The sequence below is a fragment of the Streptopelia decaocto genome (genome assembly GCF_964273445.1).
Source record: "Streptopelia decaocto genome assembly, chromosome: Z".
In the NCBI taxonomy this organism is placed as follows: domain Eukaryota; kingdom Metazoa; phylum Chordata; class Aves; order Columbiformes; family Columbidae; genus Streptopelia; species Streptopelia decaocto.
Genome location: NC_138657.1, coordinates 81,699,892 through 81,720,617, shown reverse-complemented (window position 1 = coordinate 81,720,617; position 20,726 = coordinate 81,699,892). Strand labels below are relative to the sequence as shown.

Below are 20,726 nucleotides of genomic sequence, written 5' to 3'. Positions count from 1 at the left end.
GGCTGCAGGGACAGGCAGGGAGGGAGGGGAGCAGGCAGGGCACCAACAGGCAGGTGGGCAGCCAAGCAGGCAGCTGTGCAGGCAGGTGGGCACGGGGGACCCAAAGGGACCCATGTGGACAAGATCCCCCAGCAGGAGCCCTCCTGCAGCAGCCAGACCCTGTGCCATCCGCACAGCCCACTGCTGGGCCCCCGTGCTGGCCAGGCTGGCCCCTGCCCTCCAGGCTGGGCTGTGCCAGCTGTGCCACGCTGTACCGGGCCATACCGGGCCATGCAGCTGCTCCCAGCAGTGCGGTTCCCTCCGCTTTCTCCACCCCCCACCTCCACTTTAATCAGGAATGCAGAGACTTGCGTTTAATGTCACTCTTATCTCGGGCCCCGATAACCATCTCTGCGTTCGTAAAGGTCCCACCCCCACTGTGTCTTTCCAGTAATGAAATGGGGAAAAATGGGGGGGAACACACACATCACCTTTTTGATAGGATCAGCGAGAGTTCAGCCCAGCTTGGACATTGTGGAGTAAAATTCTGGAAAGGGCCAAGGGGGAGCGGGGTGCAGGGGCTGTAGGGGCTGTAGGGAGCGGGTGCAGGGGCTGTGGGGGCTGTAGGGAGCGGGTGCAGGGGCTGTAGGGGCTGTAGGGAGCGGGTGCAGGGGCTGTGGGGGCTGTAGGGAGCGGGTGCAGGGGCTGTAGGGGCTGTAGGGAGCGGGTGCAGGGGCTGTGGGGGCTGTAGGGAGCGGGGTGCAGGGGCTGTAGGGGCTGTAGGGAGCAGGTGCAGGGGCTGTGGGGGCTGTAGGGAGTGGGTGCAGGGGCAGTGGGGAGTGGGGTGCAGGGGCTGTAGGGGCTGTAGGGAGTGGGTGCAGGGGCAGTGGGGAGTGAGGTGCAGGGGCAGTGGGAAGCAGGGTGCAGGGCCGGTGGGGGCTGCGGGGGAGCAGGGTGGGTGGGCAACGTGCCGAGAGGACAGGCAGGGATGGGTGCTGGGCATCCCTCTGCTTCGGGACATGCAGAAATTCTGCGGGCCTGGGAAAGAAATGCAGCTGGTGAGTCCTTTCCAAAAATGGCTGTGTTTTATATTCTTCCAAGGCAAGACACCATGGGTTACCGGGCCTCTCCCAGGGCACCCAAGTCTCTTTACAGACAGATTGTGTGTGACAGCATCCAGTTTCCCTACAGATTTCCACATGGATCCCAAAGACTACTGCTCCGTTTCTCTCCACACTGCCATCCCCGTGTGCCTCTGGGGCTCACGGTGTTCTCTAAGCTGCTTTTCAGCTCTAACCAAGTGGGTACAGAATGACGCTCCCCCCGGCCCAGCCACCCCTGCCGTTGTCAGCCTGTGGTGGAAAAGAAGAAAGGAAGGAAGAAGAAAAAGAAAGTCCTGGCGTGAGGTGCCTTTGTTCAGGGCAAGTTGTGCGTGAAAGCTTTTTGTCCTTCCAAAGGAAGGCAAAGCTGGAGCTGGTTTGGGGAGCAGAGAGGCGGCGCAGCCCGCCGGAGGCAGAGGTGCTGCGGTGGCAGACCCCGCGGGAGCCAGGCGCTGCGGAGGTGTGTGCAGCCTTCCCTCTTCTCCGTCTGTTTCCTTTCTCCTTTCCCTTTGCCCAGAAGAGCCGAGGCTGGAAGGTGGCCCTGGGGACCAGGCGCTCCGTCCTGGGCTCAAACCGTGCCACACAAGTGTGAGCTGGCAGCAGGACGTGCCGCTTCAGGTACTTCACTCTGTCCCCTCCTGCCACTCCTGGGAACCACGGGGACTCTCTTACAGAGTGGGAGCTGATATCTAGAAATTAGGATTATCATACTTTGAATTTTAGCTCCATTGGATTGCAAAGGTCTTCTAACACATTTCATAACTTAAATGAAATACAACTTTTGAACAAAAAACGAACTGCATTGTTTCACTTGATTGCATATTGATCCCCCTTTCTTTCCAAAAGCAGCTGCTTCCAGCTGTCTCTGCAGGCACTCAGCCCCCCTTTTCCCCATTGGGTGGTGCTTGGCTGTCCTGGGGTGAGACGGGGATCCCGCTGGGTGGTGACGGCGCGGTGTCCCCGGGGCAGGGAGCGGAGCGGGGGGATCCCGCTGGGTGGTGACGGCGCGGTGTCCCCGGGGCAGGGAGCGGAGCGGGGGGATCCCGCTGGGTGGTGACGGCGCGGTGTCCCCGGGGCAGGGAGCGGAGCGGGGGGATCCCGCTGGGTGGTGACCGCGCGGTGTCCCCGGGGCAGGGAGCGGAGCGGGGGGATCCCGCTGGGTGGTGACGGCGCGGTGTCCCCGGGGCAGGGAGCGGAGCGGGGGCTGCGGGCTGGCGGGGGGCGCGGGCGGAAGGGGCACTGCCGGGGCTGCACCCCTCATTGCCACCCATTATGCTCTCTCTAAGTTAACAAAGATAAGAAATAGATTTCTTTTTTTCTGACAAAATTATATTTTCAAAATCCGGGAGATGAGGCCTGACTTTGACCTTTTCTCTTTAAAACTGCGCTTGATTATGTTATATCACACACGGCAGTGTCTTAATTCTGGTGTCTTGCCAAATGGACGTCAAAATCTCCGCGGTAATCAACCCACAAACACACAAATATCAGTGCATGGAGCACTGTACCCCGCAGGCGGGCAGCGGCGGTGGCTCTGCCCGTGTGCCGCCCGCCTGCCCCCGCGGGCTCCTCGCCCCCGGGCTGGTCACCCCATGCCCGCTGGCGCGGGACGGGGCACGGCCCGCGGAGCTTTCCCTTCAAGCAGCACCAGCTGGCCGGAGCGGCACGGATCATTTTCACCTGCTCCTAAACAAACATTGCAAGTGTTTTCTTTGGGTGTTTGGAAACGGCTCTCACAAGGGCTTTCTCTGTGCAGAGGGCACGGGGCAGCGCCAGCCCCAGGGCTGCGCAGCGGGACAGAGCACCGACACCGCACCGGCCCGGCGCCGCTGCCCGGGGACTAAGTCCTGCTCATGAGAGCCAGAAACACCTTCCTCACGATGTTTTTCCTCCCAGACAGGATTGCAGCTGTTTAGAAGTAGCAGACAAGTTGGACAATCCGGGATCTTTGGCAGAGGGGCAGCAGGGCTGTCCCGGTGTGGCTGATGGCACAGTTGGCTGGTGAGGGCCGTGGTTAAAGATTAAAACAGGATCCCGTTTGCAATATTTATCTTGGGAGCAGGGGGCCCCGGCTTGTTTGGTTTGCGGGAAGTGTTGGGAAATGGTGAGGCTGGTGTGGAGGGACCCGTGGGGCTGGGCTGGGGGTCCTGGGGTCCGCGCGTGGCGGGGGGATGCGGCGGGGCTGGGGACACGGGCGGGGTGGGGACACAACCGCTGTGAGAGCTCAGAACCAAGGCAGCGGGTTCTGCAGCAGCACAGGCCCATCGTTACCGCCGACAGCCAGCAGCTCGGGAAGCAATAAGGAAGCAGCAGACACAGCCGAGTTTTACAGACTTTCAATGCACAATAAAACATTTTATTTAAAAACAATGCATTCAATATTGTGTTTTGGCACATGAGTCAATGTTGCAGGCACATTCACACCAAAGAGTCACATTGCTGGGACCCCGAACGCCGCGCCGCGCTGCTCCGCGCAGCCGGTGCTCGGGACGGGGGTGCGGCGCTCGGTCACCAGGGAGCCAGGGCTCTGCCACCAGCTGCCACGCACCCGTGGGTGGGCTGGGACCAAACGTCACCCTGCGGGCCCGGTGCGGGGGACACGGCTGAACCCCCAGTTCGCTCGCAACGTGCTTTGCACCATGTGCGGCTTTGCCGTCCACCTGAGACCGTGCCCTGGCCCTTTATGGACATTAGCCACTTAAAAATAAATAATGCTTTAAGTATGGCCATTAAATAATGAATCCTTTATTACAATTATGGCATTTTTTTTTCTTTTTCTTTTTTTAATATTTATCTTTTTTATTGAAAACAACTCCATCAGGCATTGAACTGTATAGCCATTAGAATAAAGACACATTCATTTACAGAAAACCTGCTTTTTTCTCAACAATCAGTTTTTGCAACCTCCATTCACAGTTAGTTATATTTCACAAACGTTTGCTTTTTGGTATACTCCACAACTAAAACCGGTAGCCAAAATGACTTTGTTTTAATGTATCTCGCTACCATTCACTGGAAAGATGCAAGCAACGCAAATACGAACCCAAGATGTACCAAAGAAGAGAAGGTAACACAGGCATTTCCACTCTTATGTACAGCCCTGCTCACGGCGGCCCCGGCCGCAGCCCCCGGCGCCCGGCGCGGTCCCTCCGCGGGTCCCCAGCCCCGTTTGGGGACGCGGCCCTGGGGGAGCGGGTCTGCGCCCAGCCGGACCCTGCCCTGGAGCCAGCCAGGAGCACTTCTCTCGCTTTTGTAAACGCAAATGTTTTGTACTTACAAATATCGATCACCTCGCATTACGCGTACTCTCATTTAGCCATATTTGCTTGTCTAGACATTCAGTAATGACAGCATTTTCCCTGCGCCATCAGGAATTTGTTCAGGTCGACAGAGGCAGGATGATTTGGGGCCAGCCGGGAGGGAAGGGAGCGCCTCGCCAAGGCGACGCAGAATGGGGCCGCTCACAGTCCCGAGCGGGGACCCCGTTTGCCGCTCTGCGATGCACAGCGTCCTAACGGCAGGTCCCCCCAGAACCCAGCCCAACCCAGCCCCGCGCGGCCTGTCCCCCGGCCCCCGCAACCGCACGACTCAAAGAGCATCTCAGGAAACAGGCAAAAACACAAGATGCACATTTTAAGATGGTTTTCCACATTGCAAGAGCTCGGACAAAAAATATTGATACTAAGAAGCAATTTACTTTGGGCTGTATTGCGCCATTGATTTTTGGGGCAGAACTCCCCATTAAAATCAATGATTCTGAAATGTTCAATGTGGTTCTGAAAAATCGATGGGGAGTTTTGCTTAAAAATCAATGATATAATATGGCACTCTGTCAATAATTTTTCTGTATTCCCACTTCCGAATATTTGCGGTAGTTTCTGTGCTTCCTTCTCCGCCCTGGGAGCCTCTCTGTGCCTCTGGAAAGTTCCAGCTGTGCCAGCTGTGCTGCCGGGCTGTCCATAGAGCAGGGTCCTGTCCCTCTTGGGGTGGGAGGGGGCTGCAGAGCGCCGGGGTCCCCCCAGCCCCTCTGCCTGCTTGGACACACAGCAGCTGCCACCCCGCAGCCCTCGCCAAGAGGGTCCGCGGTGCTGGGGACGCGATGGGGACAGCCTGTCCTTGCACCCTGCGTGCTCTGCGCCAGCACAGCCAAACCGCGCGCGGCCACGACACGGAGAATACACGGTAATACCGAGAACAACTCATATGGCACCATATGGCAACATACACCACCAGCACTGCACGACTGCGCCTCCAGGAGCGGCTGCGAGAGGCCGCGCTCTGCTGCGGCGGCGATGGGCGCGGGGGACACGGCGCGGGAGACCCCGACCCTGCTGCAGCGCCCGGCCCCGCAGCCTTTGAGAAAGCAAAACCAGGAAACGTGGGATAATGAAAACAGGGAAGGAAGGCGCCGGCTGCACCTCCCCGGGGCGCGGGCAGAGGGGACACGGCTGCGGCAGAGTCGTGGTGGCACCAGGAGATGCTCCGGGCTGCTCGGGTTGGGGGTTGTGCTCCAGATCTCCTTCCTCACCTCCTACGTCTGCCCGTAGGTGAAGAGGCCGGGAAAAATTAAAATGTGCCATTTAGAAGTACGATTTTAAATGGGATTTTGCATCTTCTTTCAGTGCGTGATCAGTTCTCAGAGCCATACAGAATAGTAGAAAAACATTAAAATACTTGTAAGTGTACTTGCGATAAGAAACCCAGCTATTGTACAGGCTCCTTTCTCCTGAGACACAACGGCCAACGTCTCACACCTCAGCGACCCTGGGGTTTGTCCCCTCTACGACAGCCTGGTGTCCAGCGGTGCCGAGGAAGCTGCGTCTTCCCTTGGCCACCTTGGGTGGCTGTTGGTGGCCGGAAAGCAGGGCCACTAATTTAGTTGTCTGACTGTGGACTTAGAGATGCGAATGGGGAAATCTGCTGACAGTATTTCCTCTTCCTGGCACTCCCTTCCCCTCAAAAAGCACTTAAACCCCAGCGCGGGGGGTCCCTGCCCGCGCAGGACGGAGCGGGGCGTGCGGAGGGGCGGGCGGGAGCCCCGCGCTCCCACTCGGGGCATCGGCCCCCAGAGGAGCCCCCACTGCCGGGGGTGCGGGAGCAGGGGCGCCCACGCCGGGGTTCGGCGCTCTCCTCACCCAACGCCCCTGCAGAGAATCCTAATTCCGCTGAGCGCGGTGGTTTAACTCTCAGATCAAAAGACCGAAGAGCATCGGGTGCGTGGGCACTTGTTCCAGCCTGTCTGATCTGGACTGGGATATGGCCCAAATTGAACCGAAATGCTGAAGTATTCTGAGAGCAGCATAACCCCCTAGCTAAGGTACGAGCCATATTGTGACCTTCACGTTATCCTTTAGAAAACATAAAATTCAGTAAATATGAAAATATGCAAGCAGTGGAAGTTAGGATCCACATCGAAGAACTCGCCAGTGATGGTGAACTGGAATTCAGAGTGGCCTTCTCCATCAGCCACAGCGATATATGTATGCTCAGCTATCGACAGCAACATATACAGAAGAAGCAAACCTTTTAAAGTTAGCGTTTCTAGTTCTAATCAGGAAGGAACAATAAAATTAAGAGACTTAGGGCATTTAGTGGAATGCTAAAATATTAAAGTACCTTAAAACATACTTAGTGGCATATCTATAAATGCAAAATATTTCAACTTCGCTGCTGCATGAATAGCATCCACAGAATTTGAAAAATGCTTCTGCACTGCTAAACATCCTTAGATCCTTTGATGAGCAGTGACAAGCATGACTAAAAAGCATCTTTATATTATGGCAAATGTTTTAGGGTGTGGTGTGTGGGTTGTTTGTTTTTTTATAATTCTATCTGAAGAATGTTTAATTGGGTTTTGGGCACTTTTTAGATAACCATTTGGCACTTGTAGGTTCTCAGGCACAATGCGACAAGGTGAGTTTGGCCAGTCCTTCACCGTGCATCCTGTAGAGCAGCTGGAACTCCGCAGGCAGCTGGTGGGACTCCTGCCACTTGGTCGTGAACTTGGTTCCCTTCTTGTCGTAGTAGTGGTACGGGAGGTCCTCCCGTGTGTTGGGGTCGAAGCCGAAGGGCCAGAACCCGTACAGGTGGATCTCCTCACAGATGGCAGAGGCAAGGGTGTACATGAGAATACCTGTGCTCAGCCGCTTGGGCGACAAGTGCTTGTTCTTCCAGTATCTGTGATAAAAACACAGGTGTGTTAGTGCGGGCGGCAAGGAACACCCCAGGTTTGCTGTCAGAAAACCTCCACTGCCGGGAGAGCGCCGGTGCTGATGGCCGGGAGCCTGGGGCAGGCACAGCCCGCTCTGCAGGTCGGGCTGGTGCCCGCGGTGCACAACGGCCTCAGCACCCTGACCACAGGCTCTCGGGCCCCTCCGGGTGTTAACCAGGAGAGGCGGCGCCTTGCACAGAAGAGCGCGATCCGCCAGCTCCTGCTCACACGTGCCCTTGCTGGAGAGCTGCCCACGTGCTCCTCGTTGGATGCATCACAGTTTTCCTTGGCCCACCCCGCAGCCATCTGTCAGCATCCCTGGCTGCCAGCTGGGACGACCAAGCTGTCCCGTAAGCGGGGCTTTGCTTAGGCAGCACCCCCCGCAGCTGTCCCCGGGACAGAGCCTGCCCCGCTGCCAGCAACCAACCCCTGCTGCTGCACAGAAAACTGCCGGACTTACTGCAGCACTAACAAAGGGCATTGGCCCTGAAAACAAGCAGTATTGGTCCTGACTCGCCAGACAGTGCCTACCAGATCAGCCACGAATAGCAAAATGAAGAGAGTTGTATTTGTACAGAGACAGAGCCATATTTTGACAAGTTAAACACAAGGCAAAAATACCCACCTGTTCACATACTGCATGATATTTCCTGGCCAAGCCAACTGGACCTTTAGTTGCCCTCTGTGCTCAACAAAGAAGTCAACCAGTGTTCTCGTGACCGTTGCCGACGTGTGGAAGAAAAAAGCTGGGATCCAAAGAATGGCCCCATCCAGCTTCTTCAGGCTTAAAAAGAAGTTGTTGCGATCCTGAATGGTCAAAAGATTGTTGTAGTACTTTTCCAGGATGCTGGGGTTGAAGGTCGTCAGATTAGTTTTCCTTCCAACATCTTTCTGGAAAGCCTCAGTTGGAGCAAAATTGCAGCGAAAAACAAAATCGGATTTATCTATTTCTTGCCCGCACTGACTCCCGGTCAGGATCCCACTATTTCCCACCACGGCACAGATGTTGTAATGCTTGTTCAGGATGGGCGACACATCGGGAAGCAGCGATCTGAAGTTATTGCTGATGGAGAAAACATACTTATGGCTGGAATAATCGTAATGCATCAGCTGTCCGATCCGAACACTGTTCTTGGTCAAAGAAAAGTTTTTTATTACATCGACGTGCTGAAGGATTTCTTGCCTAAAGTAGAACAGAAAAGGAAAAGAAAACGTGGAGTTAAATTACTTTAAATATGACCAAAACCAACTATGCTCAGGAATTTCCCTAGCAGGGCATAAAATTAGAAAACCAATACCACTTTATTTGCTCGTGTTTGTGGAAAACAACCAACCTTTCTTCCAGCTCGCATCCTCCAACATCTAAGCACTAATGGAGTCCCACTGGGTGCCCTAATTATGGGTTACGGCTGACGGACAAGCAAAGGCAGATCCTGAGGCATGAGCTCAAACCGTGGGAGGGGTGGCACAGGGACAGACGTGTGAAGGGCGAGCTGGTGGTGCCAGGAGCAACATGGCACCGAGCGGCAGCCGCTGTCACAGCGGCCTGGGAGCCCCTGGGGAAGGACGGGGCAGGCAAAGGGCCAGTTCTGCTCCTTGGGCCGTTGCTCGTGATGTGAGTGACCAGAGCCGGGGGAGAAGCCCAAGCAGTCTCTGAAACAGCAGGCGTTTGCCAGGACAGCATTATAATCCAAGATGGTAGCAGCTATCCTAAATGGCTAAATTATTTTCTTTTATAGAAATTTTTAATAAATATATATCAGTAAATATATACACGAAGTGGATAAAGTATACATTTACTGATATATAAATAGATATGTATCTCAGTAGAGCAAAGAAGCTGGGCAGACACCACCGAGCTCACATGGCAGTGAGGAAAGCGAAAGCACATTTCAGCTGCCGTGAAGCGGGAGCAGCCGTGCGGCGGCCGGAGGAGCCGGCAGCCCCGCGTGGGCACGCAGCGGGCGGAGGAGCCGGCAGCCCCGCGTGGGCACGCAGCGGGCGGAGGAGCCGGCAGCCCCGCGTGGGCACGCAGCGGCCAGAGGAGCCGGCAGCCCCGCGTGGGCACGCAGCGGCCAGAGGAGCCGGCAGCCCCGCGTGGGCACGCAGCGGGCGGAGGAGCCGGCAGCCCCGCGTGGGCACGCAGCGGGCGGAGGAGCCGGCAGCCCCGCGTGGGCACGCAGCGGGCGGAGGAGCCGGCAGCCCCGCGTGGGCACGCAGCGGGCGGAGGAGCCGGCAGCCCTGCGTGGGCACGCAGCGGGCGGAGGAGCCGGCAGCCCCGCGTGGGCACGCAGCGGGCGGCCGGCGCGGGGGCGATGCCCAGGGAGCGCGTCTCCGCTGGTCCGGGCTCGGAGCCCGTCCGCCCCCTTGGCCCCGCAGCCGGGGGCAGGCGGAGCACACAGCTTGCTCAGCGCTGCGCGGACTGGGAAGTCCAGCTGGGCATCTCTTGGCCTCCGTGAACACGGAATTTCATGGCTGTTACAGTCTGATTTGTTTCAAGTTTTAAAAGCCCAGCTATTTATCTTCAAGTAATGAGAATTTCACTTGCACCCCGGGAAACTGGGTCACATTCTGTTTGGTAAAATAACACATGCTGGAGCTTGGTGTCCTGCTCTGAAATAATCAATTCTTCCAGGAGAGCTGTAACCATCTGGGGAAATGCTCTGATTCAGCCTTTGTCTCTCACTGCTGGCAACTCAGAGCTCAGAGTATTTAGCAGTGTCTGATTGTATTTTCTTAAATCCTGGGGGGAAGGGGACAACCTCGGGAGGGTGAGGGGCCGCGCGGGTGCTCGCTCACCTCTGGTGTGCGAAGGCGCTGCGGTTGAAGGCCCACTTGGAGGGCTTGTCCTGCAGCTCGTGGCTCAGGGAGTTCGTGATGGGCACGAATGAGGGGTCTAGGAACTTCAGTGCGAACTGCGACCTGGAAAGGAGCGCCCAGACCCGCGCGGATACACAGCACAGACCCACGGGGACACACACACAGACCCACGGGGACACACAGCGTGGACCCACAGGGACACACAGCGCGGACCCACGGGGACACACACACAGACCCACACAGACACACAGAGACCCACAGAGACCCACAGGGACCCACACAGACCCACAGGGACACACACACAGAGACCCACGCAGACCCGCAGCCCGTTCCCGGCCCTGCCCGACCCGCCCCCGTGGCCGCCGCCGTCAGCACCGCGGACAGCGCCGGCCGCTCCCGCCGAGCCGCGCTCTGCCGGGCCGGGCTTTGCTGGGCCGGGCTTTGTCGGGCCGCGCTCTGCCAGGCCGGACCGTACCGCTCTGTGCTGGGACGTACCGGGCCGGGCTGTAGGGGGCCATGCTATGCCGGGCAGGGTGGTGTCCGGCTGCCCCCCCACTTTTCAACATCCCCGGGGCATCGCGGTTCCCACGCCCGCCCGGGCCCCCCCGCCTCCGGCACCGCCATCCCCGGGGTGTCTCCCGCTCCCCGCAGGCCCCGGGGCACCTCCGTGCGGGGGCAGGGCGCGGGGGAGCCGCAGCCCCGCTGCGGGCCGGGGGCTGCGCCGAGCGCTCGGGCCGTGGCCGCGGGGCCTGCCCGGGGCCGCCCGCCGAGCCGGGGCTCTCCCCGGGAGCAGCAGCGGGGCCGGCGGGGCCCGGCGGGGCAGGGGCGGGATGGGGTGGGAAGGGATGAGAAGGGATGGGAAGGGATGGGACAGGCGGCCCCCGCCCCGAGCCTGCCCAGCCGGGCCGTTCCGCGCCGGGCCCTCACCTGAATCCCGCGTGGAACATGTACATGCGGGGCCCCCCCGGGCCGGCGGCGCGGGGCGCGCCGAAGATGTTGTCCTTCTTGAGCGAGACGTAGCTGATGAGGGAGAGGATGAGCAGCGCGATGCTGAGCATCACCAGCCCCAGCACGCTGGCCACCCGCACCATCTTGCAGCTCCTCATGCCGGGAGGCGGCCCCGCGGCTGGGCGTGGGCGGGGGGGCTGCCGCGGGGCTACATGGGGGGCGGCGGGCGCGGGACGGGGCCCGCACCGCCGGCAGCCGGAGAGAAAATGGAGGGACCGAGCGGCGGCGCGATGAAATGGCAGCCGGGAGCGGCCGCCCCGCCGTCCCGGCCCCGGCAACCCCGGCAGCGCCGCCGTGCCCCCCCCGCCGCCCGGCCTGCCCCCCGGCAACGGCGGCGCACGCACCGGCAGCCCCAGGGCCCCCGGCAGCCCCCCGATAGCCCCGGTGCACCCCGCACAACCCCGGTACCCCCCAACAGCCCCGGTGTGCCCCTCGACAGCCCCAGGGTTCCTCCACAACAGCCGCTGGCCCCCCAGCAGCCCCGGTACCCCCCAACAGCCCCGGTGTGCCCCTCGACAGCCCCAGGGTTCCTCCACAACAGCCTCTGTGCCCCCAGCAGCCCCGGTACCCCCCAACAGCCCCAGTGTGCCCCTCGACAGCCCCAGGGTTCGTCCACAACAGCCTCTGTGCCCCCAGCAGCCCCGGTCACCCCAACAGCCCCGGTGTACCCCCTACCAGTACCGGGTTTCCTCTGTGTCGGCCCTCGTGTGACCTGCCCAGCAGCACCTGGTACATGGCCTGGCACCCCAAGTGTGCCCACCCCAACATCCCCAGGATGCCCCTGACAACCCTGGGGTGCCCCCACCTTGGGGTGCCCTGCAGTGTCCTCCCAAAAGCCTGGGGGTGACCCAGCGCGGCAGCCAGCGTGACCCCCAGCCCCGGGGTGCATTGGGGTGAGCTGGGCTGTGGGCAGCACCGCTGGCTGAGCCGCGGGGAGCCCAGGCTGCTGGGGGACCAGTGTCTGGGTGGGGCACAACGTCCCCCGCTCCCCAGCACAGGGCTGCGACGTTCCCTGAGACACTATAGATCACCACATGGCACAGACAGCGACGCGGGAGCCTGCGCCATGGCCTGCACCTGGGCAACGCCGAGCCTGCAACGCGGGAGCCTGCGCCACGGCCTGCACCTGGGCAACGCCGAGCCTGCAGCTGGCTCAGGACGCCCCTCGGCCTTTAAAAGCCTGGTGTTCAGGGCATGCGACCACCTCAAAGTGCCCTACCAGTAATTAAACTGCCCCGTAAATCACACCGCAGATTTCATATGAGCTCCAAGAAAGCCTGACTTCTGTCATCTGAGGAATGTCTCCTAAGAACATGACTTCTGCATGCTGCAATGCTTTCAGTATTTCTTCAAGCTACGTTTTCTCCTTACAAAGCTCACCCCCATAGACAGCTCTGCATCTGAGCCCTGAGTTCATAGAAGTGCCTTATAAATAATAAATACTGTCTTTGTAGCACCATCCTTGCTCTGGGCTATATCCCACAAGCTCTCCATGCATGAAGCTCCCTTTGAAGAGGAGGAACACGAGGAGCTTGCAGGGTTGGGTTTACGTCACAGTGTGGTTCTTCAGCCTTCGGTGGGAGTTTGGCCCGAGTGCAGCCTGGAGGGCTCTGTCCCAGTCCTGTGGGACACTTGTGGCTTTTGCTGAGGGAGAAAAGGTGGAGAGTGTGGGAAATAACACTGTTTTGATACAGGAGATAAGATTTTTACGACTCGTCACATGGTTTCTGTGTTGTCCACCCAGTGCATGCTGTCTCCAGCTCCAACAACCCCAGCCAGGCATTCCAGGATACAGCACCCCCAACTTTTCACCTTCAAATAGTTTGGAAATCAATTGTATAACACTTAACATTGTCTTGCATAGTTTCTGACCATGCACCCTGGGGTTGGCTATAAACCCCTTGTGTCATGCACCTGTCTGCTTTCCTGGCACTCCCCAGGCAGAACAACTCCCAACCACTGGGTTTTGTACAAAACTCCCACTGCCTGCATGGAAGATAAGGAGCGAGAGTAGAGTAGAATCATAGAGTCATAGATCCTGCCTAATCTCGGTGCAAAAGAGATCCGAGAGAACGCTGGAAAGGTGCTTTGGCAAGCAATGCTCAAAACCCCACCGTGTGCCGCAGCCGCTCCGCTCCTGAGCCCGCCGTGAGCCCCAGCCCCGCAGCGCCGGCCCTGCTGCCCGCAACGCCAACAAGTTGCACTGGAAACAAAGGCAGTTCTTGCTTCAGATTCTTCAGAGATAGCAATATGTCAGGAGCCCCTGGAGAGGCTGAAAGTAAATGAATCAGTGCTAGAAAGTGAAGGATATCATCCGCGCTGAATGGTGAGAAGGAGTCCTGAACAGTATCTTCATTGATTTTCCTGTAATTGACACAGCAGCTCGGCTGGCCGGGGGCTGCGGCGCGGGAGCGGGGAGCGGGGAGCGGGGAGCGGGGCACCGAGCTCCCTGCCCGGGGCCCGGGAACAGGTTCTTATTAGGTGGCTTGTTTTCTGTGTGGAGCTGTGTGCGAGGCGTGGGTTGGTAAGCCAGCGTTCACTATGCACAGGGTGTTCTGCCACCTGCATTGAGGACCAGGGGCAGAGAAGGACATGTCCTGTGCCTTCACATCACCAGCTGCTCCCACAGCCCCTGCAACAGCAGTGCAAGCCCCGGGTGCAGGTTACAGCGAGTCCTTGCCCGCTGTAAATGCCCATCCTTAAGTGAGCGTGTTTGCTAGAGAATACAACAGTGGCACACAGTAGGAAATTTGTAGGAATTACTGTTCAGGTTTGATTTGAGGCTCTCCGAGGAGGAATGTGCCCTCGGTATGAAACCTCTGCACCTGCAGCGTCCAACACAGTGACAGAGCCTGTGACCTGGGATGGACACCCAGGATGGACACCCGGGATGGACACCCGGGATGGACACCCAGGATGGACACCCTGGGATGGACACCCGGGATGGACACCCGGGATGGACACCCAGGATGGACACCCTGGGATGGACACCCGGGATGGACACCCGGGATGGACACCCTGGGATGGACATCCCGGATGGACACCCGGGATGGACACCCGGGATGGACACCCCGGATGGACACCCGGGATGGACACCCGGGATGGACACCCGGGATGGACACCCCGGATGGACACCCGGGATGGACACCCTGGGATGGACACCCAGGATGGACACCCGGGATGGACACCTGGGATGGACACCCGGGATGGACACCCGGGATGGACACCTGGCACCTGTTTGGGGGATTTCTGGAAGGAGATGTCACCAGCGGCCCAGCGTGAGTTGCAGCGCAGAATGGGAGCTCTTTCCAGCAGCCCCGGTGCATTCCATGTGCCTGGGTGTCCCTGCAGCACTGCACCTGATAGCATTTGTACCGAAGTAGAGAAGAACCGTGTTTGGAGCAGGGACGAGGTTGCGGCCAGCAGAGCAGAGCAGAGCAGAGCAGAGCAGAGCAGAGCAGGGCGCGTTCCGGCGGAGGAGAAGTGCAGCTACACCACATAAAAGAAACCAGGAGCATAGATTCGCTTTCAAGCCCGACTTGAGGAAACACCCGTCGGGCTGGCTGTGTGCTTAGGAGAGCTTCCCTCTTCTTGACTTATTCGTGGAAATGGGACATGGTCTTTTGAACTCGACAGGAAAGTTGTTCTTTGAAGATTTGCCCCCACTGAAATCAACCTTCTCCAGGCTATCTTTGTGGTTTCCCTCCCTTCTTTGAAGCTGCTGTTTAGGGTCTCCAAGCGTAAGGGGGGTCTTGGTCTGACAGACTGCACCCAAAATAGTTGTAAAGTCTCCTTAAAGCCAGGTGCGTGGCAGCCTGCTGGTGTGTGTAGACCTGTGGATGTATTAGCAGAAGCTCTCCCCTCCTCAGCCGCGTTTAGCAGCCACACTGCTGCTCTGCAGCATCGCGGCTCACGCTGCAGCCGCGTTCCCTGGAGGGGTGAGCGGGAGCTGCTCCCCGTCCCGCCGCCCTGCGCAGGGCGCAGCTGCGCGGCAGAGCCGCCGGCACCGGGCACGGCGACGGCACCGCGGGGGGCTGGGGACACGGGGTCCCCGCACGACCCGGCCACCGCAGCACCAAGCCCCCGTTTCCCTGAGTCACTCCCCCGCACGAAGGCCCCGGGGTTTGTGCTGATGCAGCGCCGGGGCAGCTAAATGCTTTGTTGAACGCCTGCCCGAGTGTGCCTAAGTGCTTTCAGCCCCGGTGGCTGCTGAGCTGGGTTTCCTGGGACAATTATTTTGAACATGAGTACACAAAGTCTGCTCGAGTCCCTTTCTAAGTGCTTAAGTTATTTTCTTTTAAAAATCTGGCACTGCATCCTTATACCTGCGGTCAGAGCAGCCTGAGATATGTATTTGTTTTAATTATATTTGCAAAGATGCTTGCTAAACATAAAGGGCACGTGTCCCTTTCTGACTTCCCTACGGACAGTGTTTGTCCCAGGCTCGGAGCCCTCGCTCTCCTGGCAGCCTCAGAGCACAGTGCCCGTCCCTTCAGCGCAAGGACGTTCCTGGGGACCCAGGGAAACCCGGGGACAACTGCCCAGGCTCTGGGGAAAGCCTCAGTTCCCAGTCAATGAATTGCACCTGGCCTAGTTAAACCACCAGGAATTTGCTCAAGGCCTCAGGATTGAAGCTGGTCATCTCTTTTCATATTGCACTGTTTTCACAAGATCCCACCAGCTGGTTTGTGGTGCTGCACTGGAAGTTTCCCATGCTAATCACTACATCTCCCCCTGCACAGCACTGCAGGGATGCACTGCAGCGATGCACTGCACGGATGTACTGCACTGCAGGGATGCACTGCAGCGATGCACTGCAGGGATGCACGGCACTGCAGTGATGCATGGCATTGCAGCGATGCACTGCAGTGATGGACAGCACTGCAGGGATGCACGGCACTGCAGCGATGCACTGCAGGGATGCATTGCAGGGATTCACTGCAGGGATGCACTGCAGGGATTCACCACAGGGATTCACTCCAGGGATGCACTGCAGGGATGCACAGCACTGCGGGGATGCACAGCACCGCGGGGATGCACTGCAGGGATGCACAGCACTGCAGGGATGCACTGCGGGGATGCACTGCAGGGATGCACAGCACTGCGGGGATGCACAGCACTGCAGGGATGCACTGCAGGGATGCACGGCACTGCAGCGATGCACTGCAGGGATGCACGGCACTGCAGCGATGCACTGCAGGGATGCATTGCAGGGATGCACTGCAGGGACACACTGCAGGGATTCACTGCAGGGACGCACTGCAGGGATTCACCACAGGGATTCACTCCAGGGATGCACTGCAGGGATGCACAGCACCGCGGGGATGCACCGCAGGGATGCACAGCACTGCAGGGATGCACTGCAGGGATGCACAGCACTGCAGGGATGCACTGCAGGGATGCACGGTACTGCGGGGATGCGCTGCAGGGATGCACGGTACTGCGGGGATGCACTGCAGGGATGCACTGCAGGGATGCACAGCACTGCAGGGATGCACTGCAGGGATGCACTGTGGGGATGCACAGCACTGCAGGGATCCACTGCAGGGATGCACGGTACTGCGGGGATGCACCGCAGGGATGCACCGCAGGGATGCACAGCACTGCAGGGATGCACTGCAGGGATGCACTGCGGGGATGCACTGCAGGGATGCACAGCACTGCAGGGATGCACTGCAGGGCTGCACTGCGGGGATGCACAGCACTGTGGGGATGCACAGGGCTGCCGCTCTCCCCAGCTGCTGCCGTGGCCGTTGTCCTCTGTCCCCGTGCGAGCCCCCGTGGGCTGGCACATGGCCGTGGCCCTGGGGACGTGTCTGACCGTCTGCGTGTCCTGAGCTCCCCAAGGACAAACAGCCCCGCTGTGGAAAATCCCGACGGACGAGCTAAAGCGGGCGGAATACAGGAGTGATTAGTGGTGCGCACACAGCTGAGCTTCCTGCAGATTACTTGTCTTTACACCTAATCCTCTGCATTGAAAAAAATCCTCAATCTCTTCATTTTTTTATGGAGTGATTATCACAGACTCCAGAATGATTGTGTAAAAATTAATCCCGGGGGATGAGGTGGGTTTGGAGCTGCAGCGTGGGGCTGGCCAGGCATGGCAGCCGCTCCTAAACAACCCCTCCCGGCACGAGGGGTCGGCTCTGGGGGTCCCTGGGTTTATCTGGTGGCCGCAGCAGCAGTGGCACAGGGCTGGGGCCACCGGAGCATCCCTCTCCTGGTCCTTCCCCTCGGCGGGAACGCGCAGGAGCGGAACCGCACGTGGAAAAGCTGCTCCAAGGGGGGTTTGCACTAATTTACTCCGTGATGGTCTAAAGATGGAGATTAGGCCTTAGTTTAATTTTATGCATTAATCACCAAGAGAGGGAACGTTTTATTTGTACGTAGATGGCCACCGTCCCTCTCCCCTTTACACCGTGCGGCTCCATTGATTTCATTAGGATCCGCCAGGCAGAAATGAGAGCGGAACTTGGCCCCCTTAATTAAGTCGACTGTTGCTAAAGGCAGAGTGATGGAAAATAATTAACCCTGTAAAAAACACATGATGCTGAGAAGGAGAAATACATAATTTAGGAATCAGGAGGCCACACTGCAATATTAATTGCAGACAGCATGTCTGAACAGCAGGACGCAGCGCGGGCCGTGGCGCTCGGCGCAGCCGCTGCGGAACGCCGGCTTTGCGCCCGGCCTCGAGCAAAGAGCCCCGAGGCTGCGTCTCCAGAGCCAGGGGCTGCGGCGGGTCCGGGCTCCGCACGCTCCGCACGGCCGGACAGCCCCCACCCACCCGGGCACGAACAAATAAGCTCAGCCAATTTCTTTAATTAAAGTTCTAATTGTGCTAGGGGAGCTTTGACCTCCTAGGAGGACCCTTGCCCTTCTTTGCAAAGAAAATTGGATTATTCCTACTCGTGCTGATTGTCAGTGCCTTCTTTGCTGCTAAAATATTCTCTCGACTTCCTAATCAAATGACTTAAAAAGGCCAAACATGGAACTTTCAACAGCAATAACAAATACACCTATTTATTTAAGCAGGCATAAGAAATAGTAATTCAATAGGCAATTTCTAGAGCAGGCTACAAATGAATGCAAACAGAAAGTCTGCTTGCCTCAGATGATGCTTTAAGGGTTGGATACTGGATTTAAAAGCTCCTTCGGAGCTTTCTTTTTAGCACAAAAGCATTACTTAGGAGCCAGAGAAGTGCCTTAGCGGCTGGGATTGCTGCTCGCACCAGGGATGGGGACAACAGCAGTGAGCACACCAGCGATTTCAGGAGGAGGAACTTTTTAGCACGTTGGCTCCAGTATTTTACACTCGAAGGCAGCTCCGTAATTGTGGGAGGGAAAGATATCAGTGAAAAATCAATTAATGCTCATTTCTGGTATCACTGTCATTAATGGCAAAACTGATAAGAACCACCTTCGTGTTTAATTTGCAGTAGGTAGAATGGTTACACAGGAATCTTGTCTCCCGCTCACCTCTTGCTCAGAGAGGAAAGGTTGAGGGTGTGACAGGCACAGGGTGCAGATGTGGATGAACCAACACGACAATCCTCAGGCTGACTGCAAATCTCACTGCTGACGAGCCGGCGGCTTCAGGGGCCGAGCCTGGGCTGCGGAGCAATTTGCTGCCGTGAAACTCTGTGCTCCTGCTGCCATACGCACTTCAGCCTGGGGAAAAACGCGTTGCCTGTTAGTAAATCTCAGCCTCTGAGGCTGACCCCAACCTGGAGCCCCCCAGATGTGTTTGCTGGCGTGCCAGAAGAAGGCATCTCATTTTAGGGTACCCCTCCAAGGCCATCGTTCTTTGTCCCCAGGGCAGTGCTGGCACAAGGGTGCTTGGACCCGGCAGCAGGTCTGCGGGCAGGACCCACAGCTGTGATAAAAACACGCCAGCCGTCACTCATGGGAATGAAATACCGTGATTATGGAACTGTTTGAAGGCAAGCACGACTTGCCTGGGGGGTTCCTCTGCGCAGAGCTGCTGCTGTGGGTGCTGGGGACATCGGGGTGTCCCACAGGGTGGGTGTCAGGCTGGGGATGTGGGGTCGGTGGCACTGCGGGCGCTGCCCTGGTCTCCGATGGGGCAACAGGTGATTCTGTGGGTCCCGGGCAGCTGCTCCATCGATCCCCACTTCGTGTGGCCGTTCATGGGTAACAGGCCTGCGACCAGATGGAGAGGCGCCGCTGTGAGAAAAACGTTAGCTTTGGTTAGGTACCGCTTCTAACAAATTCCTTATAGCGTGGGTAAGTGCAAAGGGGGAATGAAGCACAGGCCAAGGGGTTTGGCACTGGCGGTCCCTGCAGGGCGCACAGACCAGAGGACTTTGGAGCTGCGCTGTGCCTCGTGTGGGTTTTAAATGTGAACCGTCATGTACAAACCACAGCAGGTTCTGTGTGCCCAGAGGGTGCCCAAACCGCGGCAGGTTCTGTGTGCCCAGAGGGTGCCCAAACCACAGCAGGTTCTGTGTGCCCAGAGGGTGCCCAAACCGTGGCAGGTTCTGTGTGCCCAGAGGGTGCCCAAACCACGGCAGGTTCTGTGTGCCCAGAGGGTGCCCAAACCGCGGCAGGTTCTGTGTGCCCAGAGGGTGCCCAAACCACAGCAGGTTCTGTGTGCCCAGAGGGTGCCCAAACCGCGGCAGGTTCTGTGTGCCCAGAGGGTGCCCAAACCACAGCAGGTTCTGTGCGCCCAGAGGGTACCGTCCCTCTCCCGATGCAGCCGCCGCCAGCACAGCCACTGCTCCCTGGGATGCTGCCTCTGTCCTGCAGCCTCCCTTCTTAAACACTACATCAAGGAATTATTTCTTAAATGACTGTAATTTTATTTTCTGGTCCTGGCTAATGAGCTCTTTGCGTAATGAATCATAAATTACTTAGAGCAAGATCTTTCTTTTACTTAGAATGGGTAAAAAATCGGTGGCGTCTCCAGCCTGCGCCCGCCGTGCCCACACGGCAGTGGATTTTTCCAGCTGAAGCTCAGATATGCGCAAGCCCTAATTTTGCAGATAAACAGCTTCTATTTCATTAAATGAGCTCTGCACAGAATGTTTGTCTTAGTTATTTCCAGAAAATTAATTCATAGAGTTTAATCTGTTTAGCATCTGATTAATGGGATTTTTAATCACCCATAATAATGATAATAAAAGGCTTAAAGTAATAACCAAGGAAAAGGTGTGTATTTGTCTTTGCTATTCCCATTGTCCTGACAGTCATCAGTGCTGCACAATAACTCATGATGTTTGGCATTGTTTCTTTCGGATCTATTGACCAGGTGGAAAAAACAGACCTTGTTTGAATCTGATTCATTTAACCATTTTTGTAAAACTACCTGTTATCAGGAGAGTTACTTCTGGAGCAAGAATTTCAGTCTCCTGGAGTCAGGATACATCTGTACCATTCGCTCCTGTGACACAAACACCATTAAGCCCATGTCTCCAATAATTAAATGCCTGCTGCACGACACCTAAAATCATACTTGCTGTCAGATCTGGCACAGGGTACAATAGTGATACGTTACAGCACAAATTCAGCGTAAGAGCAGCCACGCTGCGGCGCAGATGTTTGCCGCTGGGTCGTGGCGCTGCGTGGCCTGGGGACAGCGAGCCCTG

The 20,726-nt window shown here is 57.6% G+C and overlaps 1 protein-coding gene across 1 annotated transcript; it reads right to left on the bottom strand.

Moving 5' to 3' along the window:
- Positions 1 to 6,973: 6,973 nt before the first annotated feature.
- ST8SIA3 (ST8 alpha-N-acetyl-neuraminide alpha-2,8-sialyltransferase 3) lies at positions 6,974 to 11,216 on the bottom strand (the record flags this gene model as incomplete). Its single annotated transcript, XM_082075544.1, has 4 exons — positions 6,974 to 7,256; positions 7,916 to 8,473; positions 10,090 to 10,212; positions 11,038 to 11,216. The coding sequence occupies 4 exons, from the start codon at positions 11,214 to 11,216 to the stop codon at positions 6,974 to 6,976; spliced, it is 1,143 nt and encodes a 380-aa protein (XP_081931670.1).
- Positions 11,217 to 20,726: the final 9,510 nt, after the last annotated feature.